Genomic DNA, 18,803 nt, shown 5'->3' with positions numbered 1-18,803 from the left:
GACAGTATAAGACAATAAGACTAATGTACAATAACAATAGCACCAAGGTGAAGCATGATGCCTCATCTTGATAACCAACGGAATATCAAATGGTTGCTCTACCTTTAAAAAATAATCTTATTCTTTGTGGTATCGAAGGAACAAAATTCTCCACAATGTAACATTGGCTGATTAAACTGTTGCCTAATTAGCTCTTAAATAAACGGGCACACACAGCCGAACGTTTGCTAGCGTGCGGCACCTTCATTTGGGGGAACTGCCGCATGAGGTCGCAACCCTTCACTAGGGAGGGGCGGGAGTATGCACCTGAACAACCGGCGAACAGGGGCTTCTTTAAGGAAAGAAATGGGTGATCGAATGGAAAACGGAGATAAAATGCCGAGTGCAGATAGAATTGATGCATCCAACTTCCGTGGACCCAAAACAACTGTCCGAGGCTCAGTATACTAAATTGGAATAACTGATTCAAATCACCGAAAACAGACACCCCAAGAGAGGAAACACCGATACATATTGCAAATGTGAGGGCCGTTTCTAAAAATGAGACAAGATGGAGGTCGTATGATGTTGTGGAAGACCACTAAAAATCGATAATGCAACAGCTGAGCTACTTGGAGGAACACTCAAGAAACGGGATATAGGGATAGCATAGGAGTAAGGTGTTGCGTGATAGCCGCATCTAAGGGCTTGCCGTTAGATTCGACCGGGTCATTTGTTAACAACACTACCGAAAAACGGCATCTTTGGACATACTTCTGCTACTGAAATGCTGTTACACGCGTTATTTTTTATTCAAAATCGGAATGACGTCAACCGCACCAAGCCACAGAACAGGGAGGACAAACTAAGCCTAAAGCTAAGCCTAAACGCATAAACAGAAAAAGCTAAGCCTAAAACAAGCTAAGCCTAAAACGCATAAACAAACAAATGGCGGCGCCCATGAACCGTCGCGGTGTAAACAATTGTCACGTAATGCGAACTGACCAATAATCCTGGAGGCGGCGCGAAACAATAAAAAAAAAGAGTGCCGATACTCTGTACCCTTATCTAGTGACACTAGCCGAGCGTAAGCGACAAGCCCGCTGAGGCGACGAGAAACATTTCATACCGTTCTCCATCACCATTTGCCGTGGTTTGTAACAACTTTTCTTGACATCCGCTTTCGCAGGGCGGGATGGCGACTTTTTTTAAGGTCGTGTGGACCCTCCAGATACAAAAACTAACACGAATACCAATTTGGCGTTCAGTATCTAGACTATGCAATAATTTCCATGTGAGCGCATGTAAAGCTCGCCTAAATAATTTCACTACTTTAGGGGTCAAACCATAGTCTTGATGCTGCTAGCAACGAAAGCATCGCCTCACAGAGTCTGTAGGTACAAGAAGGGAATTAGCGAGTCGCTACAGTCACCATCCCAAGAGATTAATTGACCATATTAAACAAAACATTGGATAACAGCGTTAGCATGCCCGTAATAAAGTCATCAGAATGCTTAGATGAAAACGGTGAATTAGGTTTCCTTCCATACATGCACTTTTTAGGATGCGTGCCAAATGAACTCCTCAGCAGGAGAAATCGAGAGTTTACGAGACAGACGGAGCGAACACGAATGCCAGACTTGAAGTTCCATGTCCGGGTGCAGACAGGAACAGTCATCCTGAAAAAGAAGTAGTACAGGCCATTTTGAAGTCAAGAAGCAGTACAGGAGCCAGCCCCAGCAGAGCAAGCGCAAGGCGAGAGGACCTTCACAGTGGTATAGAGCACACGGGGCAAAAGTAAAGAAAGCTGCGGGGAGAAGTTCCGTTAGCTAAGACGAGCATACAGACGCACATTTCTCAGTCGTGTAGTTCAAGTACTCACATCGTTCTCAGGCAATCTCCGGAGGACGCCTCTTTCGATGAATCACCGAACAAGTGTGATGCACCCCTACGTCTAAATGCGCCGACTGCACACTGTGGAGCCGGATGACAACTCCGCGCCCTGGAACGTTGGCCACGGGGATGTGGTCCCCTCCGAAGCACTTCGGTCCGCGAAAATGAATGCCGCGGGCAAAAGGAAGCGGATTAGGGGGGCGAGCTGAGGGAGGCAGCAGATGTGTAGCAAAGGAATAAAAAGCGGAACACAAGCAGACGGATAAGTTTGAAACTGCCGGATCCTTGCAGCCTACACTATAAAAATCAAATACCGAAGCTTCTTTCTTCAGAGCCCTCTGCCTCCTTTCATCTTCATTTATCATGATCACGGCTACGTCCCGCAAACACATTTTTTTGCACTTTTTTGCTATCAGCTGTACCACGACATTGCGTTGCTACGGTACTACATGCTGTTAAATGTTGCGCAACAAATCAAGCGGATACTTACTCAAAGCCCAACCCCTAATCCAGGCGTTCGGATGACTGCGTCATGCACCTCGCCGATATGCGATCTCATTTGGCACAAAGTTGCTACGTTGACAGCACAAATTTAGCAAAGTCGCAAAGTTGTCAACATACATATTACTGTAACGCAATCCCGCGACCCGTATAGCTGCATTAACACTCCTAAAGGTTCGTGCGTTCGGTGGCGTCGTAAATAATTCAGCCGCAACTTGACCTCCAGTTAACAAGGGGACATATAAGGACGTTGTAGCCAGGCTACTGCAGAAGTATTCACCAGAGGGATGAATTAAAGACATGCGATAGCGCTCGTCTATGTAACTTCATAGCTTCTTGCTTCAATTACTTGCTTCAGTGACTCCACACCTGGCTCCGTTTCTCATTCACGATGCAAGAAGTAGTTCCATTACTGACCTCTTTGCGTATAGGAATCGTCCGCAAATAACGTCGTAACATCAGAGGTACCTTCCAACTAATCACTAATTACATAGTCCTTAATATTTGTCACGTTTGAAGTAACTGAACGAGCCATTCTGTGTTCTTATCATCCGCCGTAAGACATGTTAAGCAGAAATGCTGTGGCATTTCAGCAGGCTTTGTTTAAACATTTTATTATTTTCGCTCCTAGGTGGTCATCGGAGGGGCTGTCGTCGACATCGTCGTCAACTGCATGGAGGAGAAAATTCAGGTCTGTGTCAACGTGCCTTCCTTTTTCATTATTTTTCAGGTTCGGACAGCCGTCACGAGGATTGATGCACTCTGCGATGACAAGAGGCGGTTAGCTCTCACTTGACGCCGTCGTTTTCCTATGAAGAGCACACACACATCACATGATTTGGGGCCGTAAGCTGGGAAGCAACTTGTCAGTGCAAAGCGCAACGGGTGGCGTGACTTCTTACTGACATATGGCTCCGACGAACGATAAAGAGCAAGGTACAGATTTTTGCACCTAATCAATGATAATCCAAAGAGAAATCGCTGTTACAACGCACAGAGACGCCGACCGAGTTTCACGTGGCATGCACCTAGACGCGACCAACTGCCGTGTCTTTGTAAAGACTCTCAGGACCGCCCGGGTCTGCATCTAAGCTTGTTTGACATGCACTTCAGTACATGGAATCGAGACCTATAAATTGTGTTGTAAGATAGGTGTACTGTTTACATTATTGCTGAAGTGGAGGAATGTATTTTGAATCCCAAGAGCCTGAAAAGCGGCGAGAGTGGCCCTTATACCAAGCCGAAGAAGCACGACAGATTGTCTGAAACGAGTATCTCCTACGTCTTCCCTTGTCACACTGGTGGAGACGGTGGCCCTAGACAAGCAGCACAGAGATGTGGAATGTACGAATACGTTCTCTCACAATTCAAAATAAGACACTATTGGACATAAGAAACATATCTACATAGGACTGCATCCTGGAGTTCAAATAAGACATCCCAGACAAGCTTAACTGAGAAATCTGCTGGCCGAACTTGCAGTGGACCTGTGTAAATGATTATAAAGCATCTCGTATTATCTCTCTCTGCGGAACCTGGAAGTCACGTATTTCATATAAGTATAGGCAAGATCATACGATATGCAAGGCTCGCCTCAAGAATCAATACTGCGGATCTATATTGTGGATGACATCATAATATGAACTAAAGAAGTATAATGATTAAAAAAAATAGAGCGCGACTTGGACAACGACAGTAAAGAAGGACAACGGGACAAGTGCTCACTTGCAACTAAAATTTATTGAGGCATCGTCTCATATTTATACATGAATCATCGGAGCATGCGCACGCGCACTTCGGTACACTACATGGAACGCATCAACCAGAGAACATGATCAAAGTGACGTTTTCAAAAATTCCAACTCGCTGGCACGCAAAAGCACAGAAGTATCGCTGACGCACTTGTCCCCTTTCTGCTTAATATAAAACGCTTCCAAGAGCTCCCTCGAAACTGTATTATCACTCCTGCCGAGAATTCTAATCTGCTCAAAGAAGGTCTGCATTTTTCCAAATGACTGACAGGCCTGCAAACTTCGCAGTGCGCGGGTAAATGCGCGCGGGTATTATTGTTAAGAGAAGAACTATGCTCGCGTGCCCGGTCATTCACACATCTGCCCGTCTGGCCGATGTAGGCCTCCCCGCGTGAAAGCGGTATCTCGTAGACAACCCCGACGTCACAGGGCACAAAGCGCTTGGCATGCTTCTTTTCGCACGTTTTCGGTTTGCGCTAGCCGGAAATTTACGCACACAGGCGGCCAAGGTTTTATGGAGCAGAAAACACCACGGGCACTTGGTACCGTTCTGCGACTTTTTTCAGGTTGTGCCCTATGTATATAGGGTAGAACAACAGGCTTCGCCTTAGGTTGTTCTGGCCGCTTCGCACCTACTTGGCCTTTGGCTTACCGCAGCAAGGCTTCGGCAACACCCACCAAGACATAGCTCGGGTAACCGACCGACAGAAGTCTCTTCATTTGAGAGTCAAAGCTCTCTTGAACAGCATGTGCACAGGACGTCTTCAATGCAGATTCTAAAACCAGAGACGCTATGACCCTTTTAACGGTCTTTGAATGAGATGATGAAAATGGCAGAAGCTGTTTACGGGCACGCTGGCGATAGACCCAACAAACATGGTCGGATGAAAACTTAAAATTAATATATAAAAACTGCAGGCTGTCATCACTGGGAATCTCGTGTGTAAATGCAAGACCCTTCACATGGCGGCTAAAATTCTCTAAAATCACTTCTACGGTTGCAATGTAGTTAGGTGAACACTGTTTTCTTAAAACCACTACAAAATCGTCGACACATCTAAACACACGCAGAACAACATCCTTGTCAAAACTTAAAAGCAAGTCCCGGTCGACACTAGCAAGAAAAATATTGCATAAGACTGGCGCAACGCATGACCCAATACAAATACCTTGTTTCTGAATATACGTGCATCCTTCGAAAGAAACAAATGTTGCGTCCAGATAAAACTTCAACAAACGCATAAAACACTCCACCGACATGCCACAAGAATTCTGGAACTTGACCACGCCGTTTACATCAATGCATTGTCTAACTGACGCAAACAGTTCCGAGTGCGGCACAGAATAGAATAAATCTTCAACTGCATTTTACTAGCAAAAAATAGACGCGGACGAAGAAGAAGTACACAGGACACTCGCTAGACTACAACTGAAATTTTACTTAGCGTCCGTCAAACAAAGAACGATAACATATCACCACGACCTGCCTCTACACATCCCCACACACGCCAGCCTATGTGCCACACATGCGCCCTCGTAGGTAGCATATCTCCTTATCTGTAAGAGTGATTGAAGGGGTGCTGACACAATTAACTCCTTCCCTGTAGATCTGAAATGCCTCGTTAATCTCGCGACTAGTTTGGTCACGTCCAGATCCTAAAACACGTGTTTTATCAAACGCCGGCGTGCAATCAGGGCACCGCCTGCAATGATCGGCCAGATGGCCTCCCGCCGCAAGCGACGAAACTGCTGCATGGTGCTCTCTAAGCCTGTCATTTAAACACCGCCCCGTCTGTCCCACATAGCATTTGCCACAGGACAGCGGCATGAGGTAGATGACACCTTCTTTGCAGGTGACAAACCTGGTGCCATGTTTTTTGGTGCAAGCTTGGCGTGGCTTCTCGTTTACGGCGGGGCACATCCTCATCAGCTTGCCAGGCGCGGTGGCCAGCACTTCCACGCCGCATTTTTTCCCCACTTTTTTGAGGCGGTGCGTAAGCTGATGTATGGTACGGCTACGCGTCGCAACCTCTCCCGGTTGGCGTCTTCTTCCCTTAAAGGGCCCTTACCGTCTTTAACCTCCTTGATGAGGCTTTCCGCGACCGAAGACACCAACTCCAAAGGGAAGCCCGCTTGCGTCAGACGAGCCACTTGAGCTTGCACACTACCTTGTGAGCGCACGACTTCTGGAGGGCACCGCCCATGCAGTTTCGCAGGCTTCGGCCCACTCCAAGGTGGTTAAGCGCGGCACAGCGGCGAACTGCCTGCGCGGTGCCCTCCAGAAGTCATGCGCTCACAAGGTATCTGGTAGTGTGCAAGCTCAAGTGGCTCGTCTGACGCAAGCGGGATTCCCTTTAGAGTTGGTGGCTTCGGTCGCAGAAAGCCACATCAAGGAGGTTAAAGACGGTAAGGGCCCTTTAAGGGAAGAGGACGCCAACTGGGAGAGGTTGCGACGCGTAGCCGTGCCATACGTACATCAGCTCACGCACAGCCTCAAAAAAGTGGGGAAAAAATGCGGCGTGGAAGTGCTGGCCACCGCGCCTGGCAAGCTGATGAGGATGTGCCCCGCCGTAAACGAGAAGCCACGCCAAGCTTGCACCAAAAAACATGGCACCAGGTTTGTCACCTGCAAAGAAGGTGTCATCTACCGCATTCCGCTGTCCTGTGGCAAATGCTACGTGGGACAGACGGGGTGGTGTTTAAACGACAGGCTGAGAGAGCACCGTGCAGCAGTTTCGTCGCTTGCGGCGGGAGGTCATCTGGCCGATCATTGCAGGCGGTGCCCTGATTGTACGCCGGCGTTCGATAAAACACGTGTTTTAGGATCTGGACGTGACCAAAGTAGTCGCGAGATTAACGAGGCATTTCAGATCTACAGGGAAGGTGTTAATTGTGTCAGCACCCTTTCAATCACTCTTACAGATAAGGAGATATGCTACCTACGAGGGTGCATGTGTGACACATAGGCTGGCGTGTGTGGGGATGTGTAGAGGCACGTCGTTGTGATATGTTATCGTTCTTTGTTTCACGGACGCTAAGTAAAATTTCAGTTGTAGTCTAGCGAGTGTCCTGTGTACTTCTTCTTCGTCCGCGTCTATTTTTCGCTAGTAAAATGCAGTCATATAACCAACTAGCCCAACTTTATGCCTTAACTGTAAATCTTCAACATCAACAGAAAAGGCAAACCCCACCAAGGCGTCATTCTTAAAATAATCTATGACTTCAAAAAAATTCTTGCTGATAAATGGGTCGCCGATGTTAAGGCTACCGAGATGCCTCTGTAAAAACCGGCTTAAATGCGACTGCCAAGCTCCGAGCTCACTAACAATACACCGAAAGGGCATCTTATCTTTATTCGTCTTAGCTGTGAAAAACACGCTCAGACAACTGCTCTTGCAACCTTTGCTAGACGGGGCAGCTCAAGTCCCTGACATAAGTCCACAGCCTTCGCTTTCACCTTTTGGGCACTTGCCTTCACGGGTTTGAAGCTCTTTTCTATCGCTTTCCCTGCGTTCTCATTGAAAATACCGGAAGGCATAGCAGCAAAACCACCCTCCTTGTCACTCAGAAGTAGTCGTAGCTATTGTAGCATCAGTCGAGCCGGTTTCTTTCAGGAACAGCCTTTATTCCGAGGCGCACACTGGCAGCCTCAACGCAACAATCCCCAGCCGCGTACAATGCATGAGCTTATCTACACATGAGGCATCAATGACGCATGCGCATCAGGACCAGTACGTCGGCGCTTCGAGCCATAACATAAATATTGAAAACACGGCGCGAGCGCGTGAACGCGACATGACATTCCCTCCCACTTAATTAAAAACAATCATAGCCCCAGCGCTCTGGAGGTCGCCTATCCCGGGCACTCCGTTGTACAGTTTGTGCGTGGTCTCGGGTATTAACTTCGGTTGTAGGTCTTTCCCCTTCCGGTTGGGCATCCGGCTGGGAAACGGGGGTTGCCGGGAACAGAACCTCCGATGCATGTGGCAGGTCAATTTCTAGAATGACTTGTGGCTCCTGTGGCAGATCAAAGCAAGAACGTCGCAAATGGTCTGCGTGCACATATTGTACTTTGTTGCCAACACATACCAAATACGTGCAAGAAGACTTCACTTGCGTCACTTTACCAGGGAACCATTTCGCAACTTCCCCCCTCACAGAACGCACAAGTACTCGATCACCAACTGCAAACGACCGTGGCCCTGCTCTGCTCTTATCGACCGACATTTTCACTCTTTCCACCTTTTGTGACATAGTGCTCGTCACATTTGGGTGTAGTAATGATAACCGAGTCCCCAGTCTCCGCTAACAGTTCTGCGCAGGAACAGTTCTGCGGGCGTTTTCCCTGTGAACGTATGGGGCGTTGTTCGATAACAAAACATTCAATTGTCGATCCTGTGTTGCAAAGACCTCGTGGTTGCTTTTTCTTTGTCTTCAAGTAACTGTTTGAGCAGCGCCTTTTTTGTTGTTTGTACAGCGCGCTCGGCAGCCCCATTCAATTGCGGGTGGTAGGGAGGCGTAAGCAGATGCCTGACGCCATTTGCCTTTAGGAAAGTTTCAAATTCTACCGCGCGGAACTGAGGCCCGTTATCAGTTACCACAGCAACTGGCAAACCATGCGCTGCAAACAAAGAGCGTACAGCTTCGACAGTTTTTGTGGCAGTTGTGGAGGTCATGAGTTTCACTTCTAACCACTTCGAGTAGGCGTCAATTGCAATCAGCAACATCTGACCTTCCCTCTCTGCAAACTCCAAATGCACCCTCTTCCACGGGTGCTCACACAACTGCCAAGGCGAAAGTGGTGCTGGTTGTGCCGCAGGAAGCACACTCTGGCATATTTTGCACTTGCGCACTGTTTGCTCGAGAGCTTCATCCATCCGTGGCCACCATAGCATTGAACGGGCTAGCGCTTTCATTCTGGTTATTCCAAGGTGTTGTTCGTGCAACAGGTCCAGCACCACATTACGCAAACACTCAGGAATCCCAACCCTGTTTGTCCATACAACACATCCATCATCGACGGAAAGTTCAAACCGTCGAACCCAAAATGGTTTCACTTCGTCTGAAACAGTCTTGGGCCAACCATGCCATATCGGGTCTCGAACCACTCTTAACAGCTTGTCTCTGCCTGTTTCGCGATCAATGTCTTTAGCTGTCAACCGCAGCTCAGCAAGTGGAGAAAAAATATCTTCCACCGGCTCTTCAGAGTCCGCCAGAAGCAGCCGCGACAAAGCGTCAGCATGGCTAATTGCTGTTCCAGGCTTGTGACTTATCTTGTACTGGTAATTTGCCAGGAATGCTAACCAGCGGTGCATCCTGCCTGTAGCAATCTCTTGCTTCGTTTTAAGCCCAAAAGGGGCGTCTGATATGCTTTATTCGCGCTGCAAAAAGAAGAGCGTCCCCGAGCCAGCAGCGTACCGCACTGATCTCCACCAGATTGCTGGATGGCGCTTCGAGCTCTACGGCTCGCGCCCGCCGGACGTTCGAGCGCTCGTCCCGGAAGTCGGGCAAATTGCCGCCGTTCCAGCACAGCGCATGCTACGTATGGGCTAGTTGCGCACGCATTCCGCCAAAAATGCCTGCTTGCTGCGCCGTTAACTGCACAAGCTCACCAGATAAGTCGTCTGGAAAGACGTTCCACTTGTAAATATTACAATATTCTGTACGACGTGCGTGATACGCAGCGACACGCAAATGTCATATCAGTGCCGTTTTAAGTGCGAATGCACTTTATAAGCGACCCCAAACCATCCACCGCCGGCGGCGGCGGCGTCCGCAGTGCTCCTCTATATTTAAAATTTAAAAAAGAAACAGCATCCGGCGCCAGTTTTCGATCCGAGGACTTTGCGGCCGCAGCGCGACGCTCTACCGACCAAGCCACGGATGCGACGGTGATATCAGTGTTAGTGACGCGCCTTATATCTTTAACGCATTCAAACTACGTCGTCAGCGGCGTGCGTTGGCGACTCAGCGGCGTTATAGCGGCTTGATAACTGCGTGGTGTACACGTGATACTACAAACCCGATGGAAGAGATGGAAGAGAAGGCGGCGAGGCGGTGGGCTGCGGGGGCCGAGCGCAAGCGCCGCAAGCGGGCCGACAACCGTGCATTCGCACTTTCACATTCTCCCCCTCGGGGAAATGCGGGGGAATTTTTTATGTTGTGGCTCTTGTTACGCAGATTTGATCGCTCTAAGCCGGATTTATACCGGCATTGGGTGACAAAGCGCTGCATGAAAATCTATGAACTCAACATTTGCAAGAAACTGCATTTCTTTTTGGATTTTCAACTACTATAAAATGCATTGTCACGGCCTTTTCTATCGCAATTCTTAGATGCTTCCAGCACAATAAAGACGGGAAATTCACCGTTGTATATGTATGCCTGTTTTTTTTTCAATGTCGAGGCGGGAAGCATAATTAAAAATTAATGTGCATGCACTACTGCCAAACATCTCCGGGCACTGTGTTGTTAGTAACAAGGAGATCAGTGGAGATCAGTGGCTCTTACCACAATATAGGCGCCGGACAGCGCCCAGAGGGCGACACGGAACCCGTGACACTGAGTGCCCCCTTCGGCGGATGTGCGGAACACTGGGTCGGTCTCCGCAAGCCGGTACGCCACTGATCTCCACTTATAGCGCTTTCCATTGGGTGAACAGGAGCACTTCTAACTGCACCCAAAGTGCTCTCGCGAGTTCTGGCGTCTTCCAGTGGTCGGGCAGGAGCAGGGGCGTTGTGTTTCATTTTGGCGCCGTGAGCAGCCGAGAGCAGTTCTCGGTGCTCCGTCGCCAGCGGCGGAGTAACAGGGAACGCCAAGGAAGTCACATGACCTCTTTTGCGTCACTTCTGGTTTTATCCCCGGCTGGCGGAGGAAAAATGGCGGAATCCAGCAGCCGCCGTAGTCGCTCAGTGCGTACGGCAGCAGCTAAGCGCGGCCGTCTGGTCAAGGAATTGCTGCTACTTTTAGATGATGAAAGCACCACATGTTCAAGCGCAAGCTCATCATCGGACAGCACCAGCAGCAGCGACGACGACGACGACGACGACGACGACGATTTGACATTGCATGCGTTTATGTTCGAGCACCTGTTCACCCCGCCGGAGCAGCGACCGAAGGTAGAGTCGTATCTGGAAAAGACGGCGGACGCTGTTATCGTTCGCAGCTAATTTTTGAGACACGATGGTGACCCCTTTATCATGAAAATGAACATCCGCTCGGCTTCTTCATTCGTCGCCATGCGGAAGGCAGACACAAAACCACCGGCACGTATCTGGCAAAACTGGCGAGGAATAACTGCGTGCGGACATCGCAAGCGCGCGAAATGCCCCGGGAAGCGAACGCGGGAAACGTTTGGTCACATGACTCTTGACATCTCGCCCTCCCCCTCTTTTCACTGCTCCCGGAGCAGCGCGAATGTTTCATTCGCGGAACGAAAGCACACGTCCCCGTTACTCCCGTGTGCTGCTCTGGCTGCTCGCTCCACTTGCTCCTGTTCGCCCAATGGAATTCGCCATTGTTTCTGGATTGCGCTTCGCCGCTGTCGCGGCCGGGCGCGCGCAAGGACACCGGAACTTCAACTGCTCCTCCCGGAAGTCCAGCGTCTGCTACGCTTCTCAACCGCTGATAAGCGTCCCCGTTGGCGCATTTGGGCATTTTGTTCTCAGTTTATTGCGTTTTGGCGATACACATCGCGTTCAGATCGCAACTATACCGAAACATTCGACGTTAATATGAAGCATAATTTTATTGCGAAGGAGAACGAAAATATCACTTGGGTTTGAGAGGAGACGACGCAGCTCGAAAGGGATTTATGCTAGCGAGTGGACTTTATGATTCGTGTTAAGATTCACGTCTTACAATATATTAACAGTCGTGAAGGGACTTGTATTAGCCGAAAACAATAAATTAACAGCCGTGAAAGGACTTGGATTATCCGAAAATCAGCTAGGTAAGCGAGTTCGATATTAACACGGAGGAAGCTGCCTGAAACAGAAGAACCGATTTGATGCTCCCCTTTCTGTATGGAAAGAAACAATAAAGAAAGAAAGAAAGGTTTTTCTACGTGCCTACAAAAAAAAACACATGAAAACGACTGTGCGCAGCTTGCTCCTGTTTTACCTTTGAAAGTCAGTACATCGGAACCCTTTACAGTATGAATTCAAGCATATGTGTATAACCAGAAAGTCAAAGTAAATTCTTTTAAAACGCGATTTCTCATCATTACTTGACAAAAAATAACGGCCACGTTAAGTTTTTCTCTGTAAGGAAAATTTCTTGCTCATGACCACATTTATTGCTCGTTTTCAGGGACACCCACCCAATGCGCACACGCAGTGACTAATGCAAACTGGCATTGCCTATTCGCCTAGTGGTTACGGCTTAAATTGGGCATTTTAGTGAAACCTTTAGAGAATGATAACAGAGACCCCGCGGAACTGTTCCATTCGGATTGAGAGGCCTGCCATTTTACGAAAAAGTCAACAATTACTCAGAACATTTGTGCACATCTCCTTGTTACTGACAACGCAGTGCCCGGAGATGGTTGGCAGTAGTGCATGCACATTAATTTTTAATTATGCTTCCCGCCTCGCCATTGAAAAAAAAAATGGGCATACATATACAAAGGTGAATTTCACGTCTTTATTATACTGGAAGCATCTAAGAACTGCGATAGACAAGGCCGTGTCAATGCATGTTATAGTAGCTGAAAATTCAAAAAGCAATGCAGTTTCTTGCAAATGTTGAGTTCATAGATTTTCATGCAGCACTTTGTCACCCAACGCCGGTATAAATCCGGCTTAGAGCGAGCGAATCTGCGTAACAAGAGCCACAACTTAAAAACGGCACTGATATGACATTTGCGTGTCGCTGCGTATCACGCAAGTCGTACAGAATACTGTAATACCCACAAGTGGACCATCTTCCCAGACGACTTCTCTGGTCTGCTTGTGCAGTTGACGGCGCAACAAGCAGGCATTTCTGGCGGAATGCGCGCGCAACCAACCCATACATAGTATGCGCTATGATGGAACGGTAGCAATTTGCCTGACTTCAGGGTCGAGCGCTCGAACTTCCGGCGGCCGCGAGCCGGAGAGCTCGAAGCGCCATCCAGCAACTGTAGTGGAGATCAGTGGTAAGAGCTGGCACGTAGGAAGCAAGCTTGGTGCACATCTTGGGACCAGGAAAATTACTATTGATAAACGCCATTTTACGGCACATTTAAGCTCTCTACCTCCCCCCACCCCTCCTCCCCTCCAAACACACACTCACACACATACAGATGTAAATATGCGGGGGAAGGGCCGTTGTGCACGTGAGCGTGTGGGACGGTGCAATTCGCCGTGCCGTCATGAAGGAAAACAGGAGCTATATTGTACTAGAATTGGGAAGTGTGCCATGCGCGGGCGCAAAACGGGTCGCCTCAGCGATGACACCCTCCCTCCCAACCCGCTCCGAACAGCATCCCTCTTACATGCAGTGCCATCTCGTGACGCGCGGAGCACTCGCCGCTGAGGCGGGCCGCGACGCGTAGTCCGCGGCGGCAGGCCGCGGCGAGCCCACTTAGGCTTCTTCAAACGGCGCACGCAGTTAGGAAGCAGCTGAAATTCTTACGCTAGCCCGTGGACTGTGCGCTTCGAGAGAAAGAAAAACCATATAAACTTCACAAGTACATTACACGCAAACGCACTACTAAGCACAAACGAAAATAATCAAAGAAAGGAATTTCCTTCTTAATATTATGCTCTTTTTTTCTACTAGGGAAATTGTAAACGGCCAGATTGTCGTGTCGAGAGAATACATTAAAGCTAGTCGGCTCAGAGACTGAAAAATAATTATTCGATGTTAGGCGAAGCTAGCGCCCTTGCATGCACCTGGGATGAAGTAGTAGTAGTAATAATGAACTTTACAAGTAGACGATTTGCATTTTGTCGATGCTGGTTACGTCCATATTCCGCGGGATGCCCAGGACCCTGGGCTCAATTTTTCTCTGAGGGGATACATACACGAGACACAAGTTATACACGAGACACGAGACACGTTTTTTTCTGGTGGGTGCACACACGAGACACAAGTTATAAAATAACAGTAGCTGCATAAACCGCTGCGCAAAAAAGCTGCAAAGCATTCACTGTTTGTATGCACCATGAGGAAATATACCAGTGTAAACAAAATTGAATGAGATGCAGAAACAATCGGCAGCATGGTGTGTTGACATATAAACATACGGGTGAATTTTGTACATTGCCGCAAGCTCTAAAAAACACGGTAAATGAAAGGAAGTGTATGCGAGAATGGTGTTGCTTGATTTTCTTTTTCCAGTTACGCTCGCGTGGGGAAGCATGCGGTTCACAAATATTCGACACCTTTCCGCCTTTTTAGGTAAATTATAATGTCGCCCGGGAAACCGGGAACGATGCTGAGCGCTGAATATTATGTTAGTTGTGGTTATCTCTTGATGAATCTCAACACCCCTACCACGTCTTATCTGTCCGATCAATGAACTGCGACTCGAAGTGCAGATTGCAAAACACACGTGCGTCGTCGAGGTCTCTGTCGGCTCTGTTGATAACTCGTGACCATGCTTCGCGTTTTTCGGCGTCAGCCGGAACTCTAAACAGGGATCGCGCTTGTTCTCACGACCGATGGCCGCTGTTACAGTTGGGCACAAAACACACGCGGTCGTGCTTGTCCCGCCGTCGTTCCGCCGTCCCCCAGGTTCACGTCACCACTGCACTAGACCACGAAGAGCACGTTATTAGTCGTAGGTTCTAAAAAAGGGGTTGAAATTTAAACCACAACGCACCTATAACGAAACATGCGAGCGCCACACTCAACGTATCGTTAGGCCGGCCGCCGTAGGTGCTGCAGCCGCCGTAGCATCCCTCTTGCTCGTGGCGCCCCTACCGGGCCGCCGCGATTTTCATCGCGGCAGTGACCCCTCCGCTCCCATTGTTCGCCGCCGCGGACGACACGCTTCCCAATTCTAGTACACTATACAGGAGCGATGGTGGTTACCAAGAAGCCCCATCTGGTGTCTATAGAAGTAAGTGGATCAATGAGCACTTCCGCGGTTCGGCTGAGACGCAAGAGGTGGCGCTAGCCCTTTTAACGACGGCTAGCTGTCACCAATGCGGCGGTCATGGTGGCGGTGAACTCAAAAACGCATTGTTGGTAAGGGGTCTTTGCCTATGCAACGGTTCCAACGTGCGGGCCGAAAGAATATGGAACGGCAACAACCCCATATCCTAATTATTTCCCCTGAGACCTGAGCAATAAAGGTATGTAGAAGAATATTGTCACGGGACGTGGCGGACAATCCCCGTGGCGCCATGGCCCACCACCAAGGATGACAACGACGAAGAGCTGTGTGCACGGCGCAGCCAAGCCGTGCTTGGTTATGGCTGCCTGTAAATAGTCTTGTAAATACATGGCTTCATCGCCTCATGGTTCATGTCATCTGCCGCCACGTTACATTTGGTGGAGGTGCGGGTTCGTCATCCCCATCCTGGTCCTAGCATCGCACCGCATCGGCATGGACGTTGCCTCCAGGGATAACGAAGCCGCGCCGGGCAGCCCCAGCCCAGCCGATCGAGACCACCGAACGACGATGTCCCCCGCCTCGTATCCCCAGCCCGCAAGACCCAAGTGACGACCAGCCGAGATCAGCAGTGCCCAGACAAGCCGAAGATGGATTCCCCAGCCCTTCCGTCCGACGTGGCCTCAGGACCTTTGGCGCTTCGTCGCGGCTGAAGCCGTTGCTGTTGCTGGGCCAGGCGTCATCAACACCATCATCGTCATCCGTGGCGGCAAGCAATTCGTCTGCATTTCTCATCGCACACTCATCCGCATTCATTCGCCAAGTTGTGTCGGCGTCGACCGGGACGGTCTCCCTCGACCGGCGGGGTGATGTCACGGGACGAGGCGGACAATCCCCGTGGCGCCATGGCCCACCACCAAGGATGATGACGACGAAGAGCTGTGTGCACGGCGCAGCCAAGCCGTGCTTGGTTATGGCTGCCTGTAAATAGTCTGGTAAATACATGGCTTCATCGCCTCATGGTTCATGTCATCTGCCGCCACGTTACAATATTTACAAATTCTATTACCTTGGAGAACTTTGCCTCACCTTGCCGTGCCAAGTTGGAGCCTAGGCGTCGCTTAAACATCACTGGTTATATTGACAGCACAAAATTATTGGTACTGACAGAAAAAGTTGTATTGACAACTGTGACGAAATTGGCGTAGTCATTTTTCCGGGGCCCTGCGGGAAACTACATCTGCTGCTTTGTCTGCACGTTTCCAACGCCCTGACCTTCAATTGTGGTACCCCCCGCACGGGGCACCTTGAGTAATCATGGTGACGGTGAGCAGCGACACCGCGGACCCCGAGCTCCCATACATAAGCCGTGTCCAACCGTGGCGTGGTGTTTAAAGGTGAAGGGTAGAAGCCGTAAACGGTGGCCGTCGGAGCCTTGGTCAAGCTCCGGCCGATGGGCTCCCTGCCTGTCTACCAGGCAGAGAGCTCCGGGACCTCTTTGACTACCGGGGTAAGGTCAAAGGAGAAAGTACCCCCGTCTCCCTGCTTTCCAAAGTATCATTGCATTTTCAACCACACCCCCCCCCCCCCCAGACGTGATCGGCCCCCGAAAAGGGGCCGCACCGAAGTTTCCTTTTCACCCCTGCCAACTATAAACGTTCAGAAACATGACAACTATCCAGTTTTTTTGGTCCTTGAATCAATAGACAAATCCAAACCCGTCTCCTCCCAATCTGTATTCCTCGTCTCCAAGTTCCTTGAAGGAATCATTGGCAAATCTTTCGAGGCAGAACAACTACGAACAGGCGAAGTGTTGGTTGAAGTCAAGACGCAGCAGCAAGCCACAAATCTCCTCACCCAAACCCGCATGGCAGATCTGGACATCACTGTCACACCCCACCGCAGCCTCAACAGCTCGCAGGGGGTGATATCTCAGCCAGATCTGCTAAGTGAAACAGAAACCGACCTTCTGGAAGGCCTGAAGGATCAGGGCATAACAGCTGTCAGGCAAATCACCACCCGTCGCGACAATGTAGAAATACCAACAAAGCATGTAATCTTAACATTCAGCAGTTCAAAACTTCATGAGCACATCAATGCTGGTTTCATTAGGTGTGGTGTACGTCCGTACATACCTAACCCACGCCTCTCCTAAAAGTGCCAGCGGTTCGGGCACGCTACGACTTCTTCCCGCGGCAAACAGACCTGCGCAAAATGCGCCGCACATGACCACCCCACTGAAAAGTGTGACTCTACCACCTTCACCTGCGCAAACTGTCAGGAGCCGCATGCGGCATGGTCCCGCAGCTGTGAGACGTTTCACCAGGAGAAGAAGATAATCCACGTGAAAGTAACCGAGAACATCTCTTTCCCTGAGGCGCGAAAGAGGTTCGCCTCTTTCCCCCTGGGGAGGTACGCCGACGCAGATCGCCGGGGGGCGGAGCGGCGTCTTGTTTCGGCGGGGACCCAGTACCGCGAGTCGGACTTGGTCCCACCCCCGCCCCCCTCTGGGTTGCCTCAGGCAGCCCAACCCGCTTCCGCACCGCTCGCTGAGCCAGCAGCGGCTGCGGTGGCAACCACGTCTCGTGGGGATGCTGCTGCACCCACTGTTTCCTTCTCTCCACCGGCCCGAAGCACATGCGAGGGCCCGGAGGAGATGGAGCTGGAGGAAACCGCAGCAGTTCCCACCTCCGCCGCACCGCCTGTGCCACCCGGGGCGCTCCTGACGCCCTCGGCGGTCGCGGCCAAAACGAAGGGCACCGCAAAGGGTGCCCAGTCCAAGTCTAGGGGGCCCAGTCCGCTGGGCACCCCCTTGCCCTCAGATGACGACCTAGACGTCGAGCCGTTCCGGCACGCACCACAGCGGAAGGAACGGGCTCCGGCGTCCAGGTCAGTAGAGAAAATGAAAAAGCCCCTTCCAAGAGTACAAGCCCCGAAAGCCGACACGTAAACACACACATGCTCCAGTAGATCTAAACTTCAATAATGGGAAGAGAAAATATCATGCAATGGAACTGCAGAGGCCTTCTTAAAAATCTTGATGATGTTTATTAGTTACTGCATTCCAATCAGCCAAGTGTCATGTGTATACAAGAAACACACTTAAATTCAACACATACAAACTTTTTGAATAGTTACCAGGTATTTAGGAAGGACAGGGATGGTGGTGGTACATCTTCCGGGGGTGTGGCCATCATTGCCCGAAAGTTCTTGGCGTGTCATTCTATCCTGTTACAGACCGTCCTTGAGGCTGTTGCCATTCGTGCCATAATTTTCAATGGGCTAATAACTCTATGCTCAGTTTACATCCCTCCTGATTTCCAGCTCTTGAGCTCGGATTTCGAGGGCCTTGTGGATCAGCTACCCACACCTTTCATTCTTTTAGGCGACCTCAAGGCACATAACTCTCTTTGGGGCTCTGCTCGCACAGATCCCCGAGGTCGCCTTATCGAAAAATATCTAACATCTTCAGGAGCATGCCTATTCAATACAAACAAGCCTACATACCATAATATAGGACACAACACTTATTCACACCTCGATTTGGCGATTGGCTCTGCAGTACTCTTTCCGTCTCTAGACTGGGACGTTGGCACGGACCCATATGGTAGTGACCATTTCCCCACTTCATTAACGTA

The 18,803-nt window shown here is 49.8% G+C and overlaps 1 protein-coding gene across 2 annotated transcripts in view; it reads left to right on the top strand.

Annotated features, from left to right (window-relative positions):
- The window catches only part of LOC144176057 (pseudouridine-5'-phosphate glycosidase-like), a 307,408-nt gene that overhangs the window by 194,249 nt on the left and 94,356 nt on the right, over nucleotides 1-18,803 (top strand). For both annotated transcript variants that reach the window (XM_077705179.1, XM_077705180.1), the window contains exon 12: nucleotides 3,005-3,064. In XM_077705179.1, coding sequence (XP_077561305.1) covers nucleotides 3,005-3,064 — 60 coding nt within the window. The remainder of the gene's footprint in view (nucleotides 1-3,004; nucleotides 3,065-18,803) is intronic.

Source organism: Haemaphysalis longicornis, unplaced genomic scaffold (assembly GCF_048455015.1).
Source record: "Haemaphysalis longicornis isolate Haplotype H1 unplaced genomic scaffold, Haemaphysalis longicornis Haplotype H1 scaffold_3, whole genome shotgun sequence".
Lineage (NCBI taxonomy): Eukaryota > Metazoa > Arthropoda > Arachnida > Ixodida > Ixodidae > Haemaphysalis > Haemaphysalis longicornis.
This window is presented reverse-complemented; position numbering and strand designations above follow the sequence as displayed.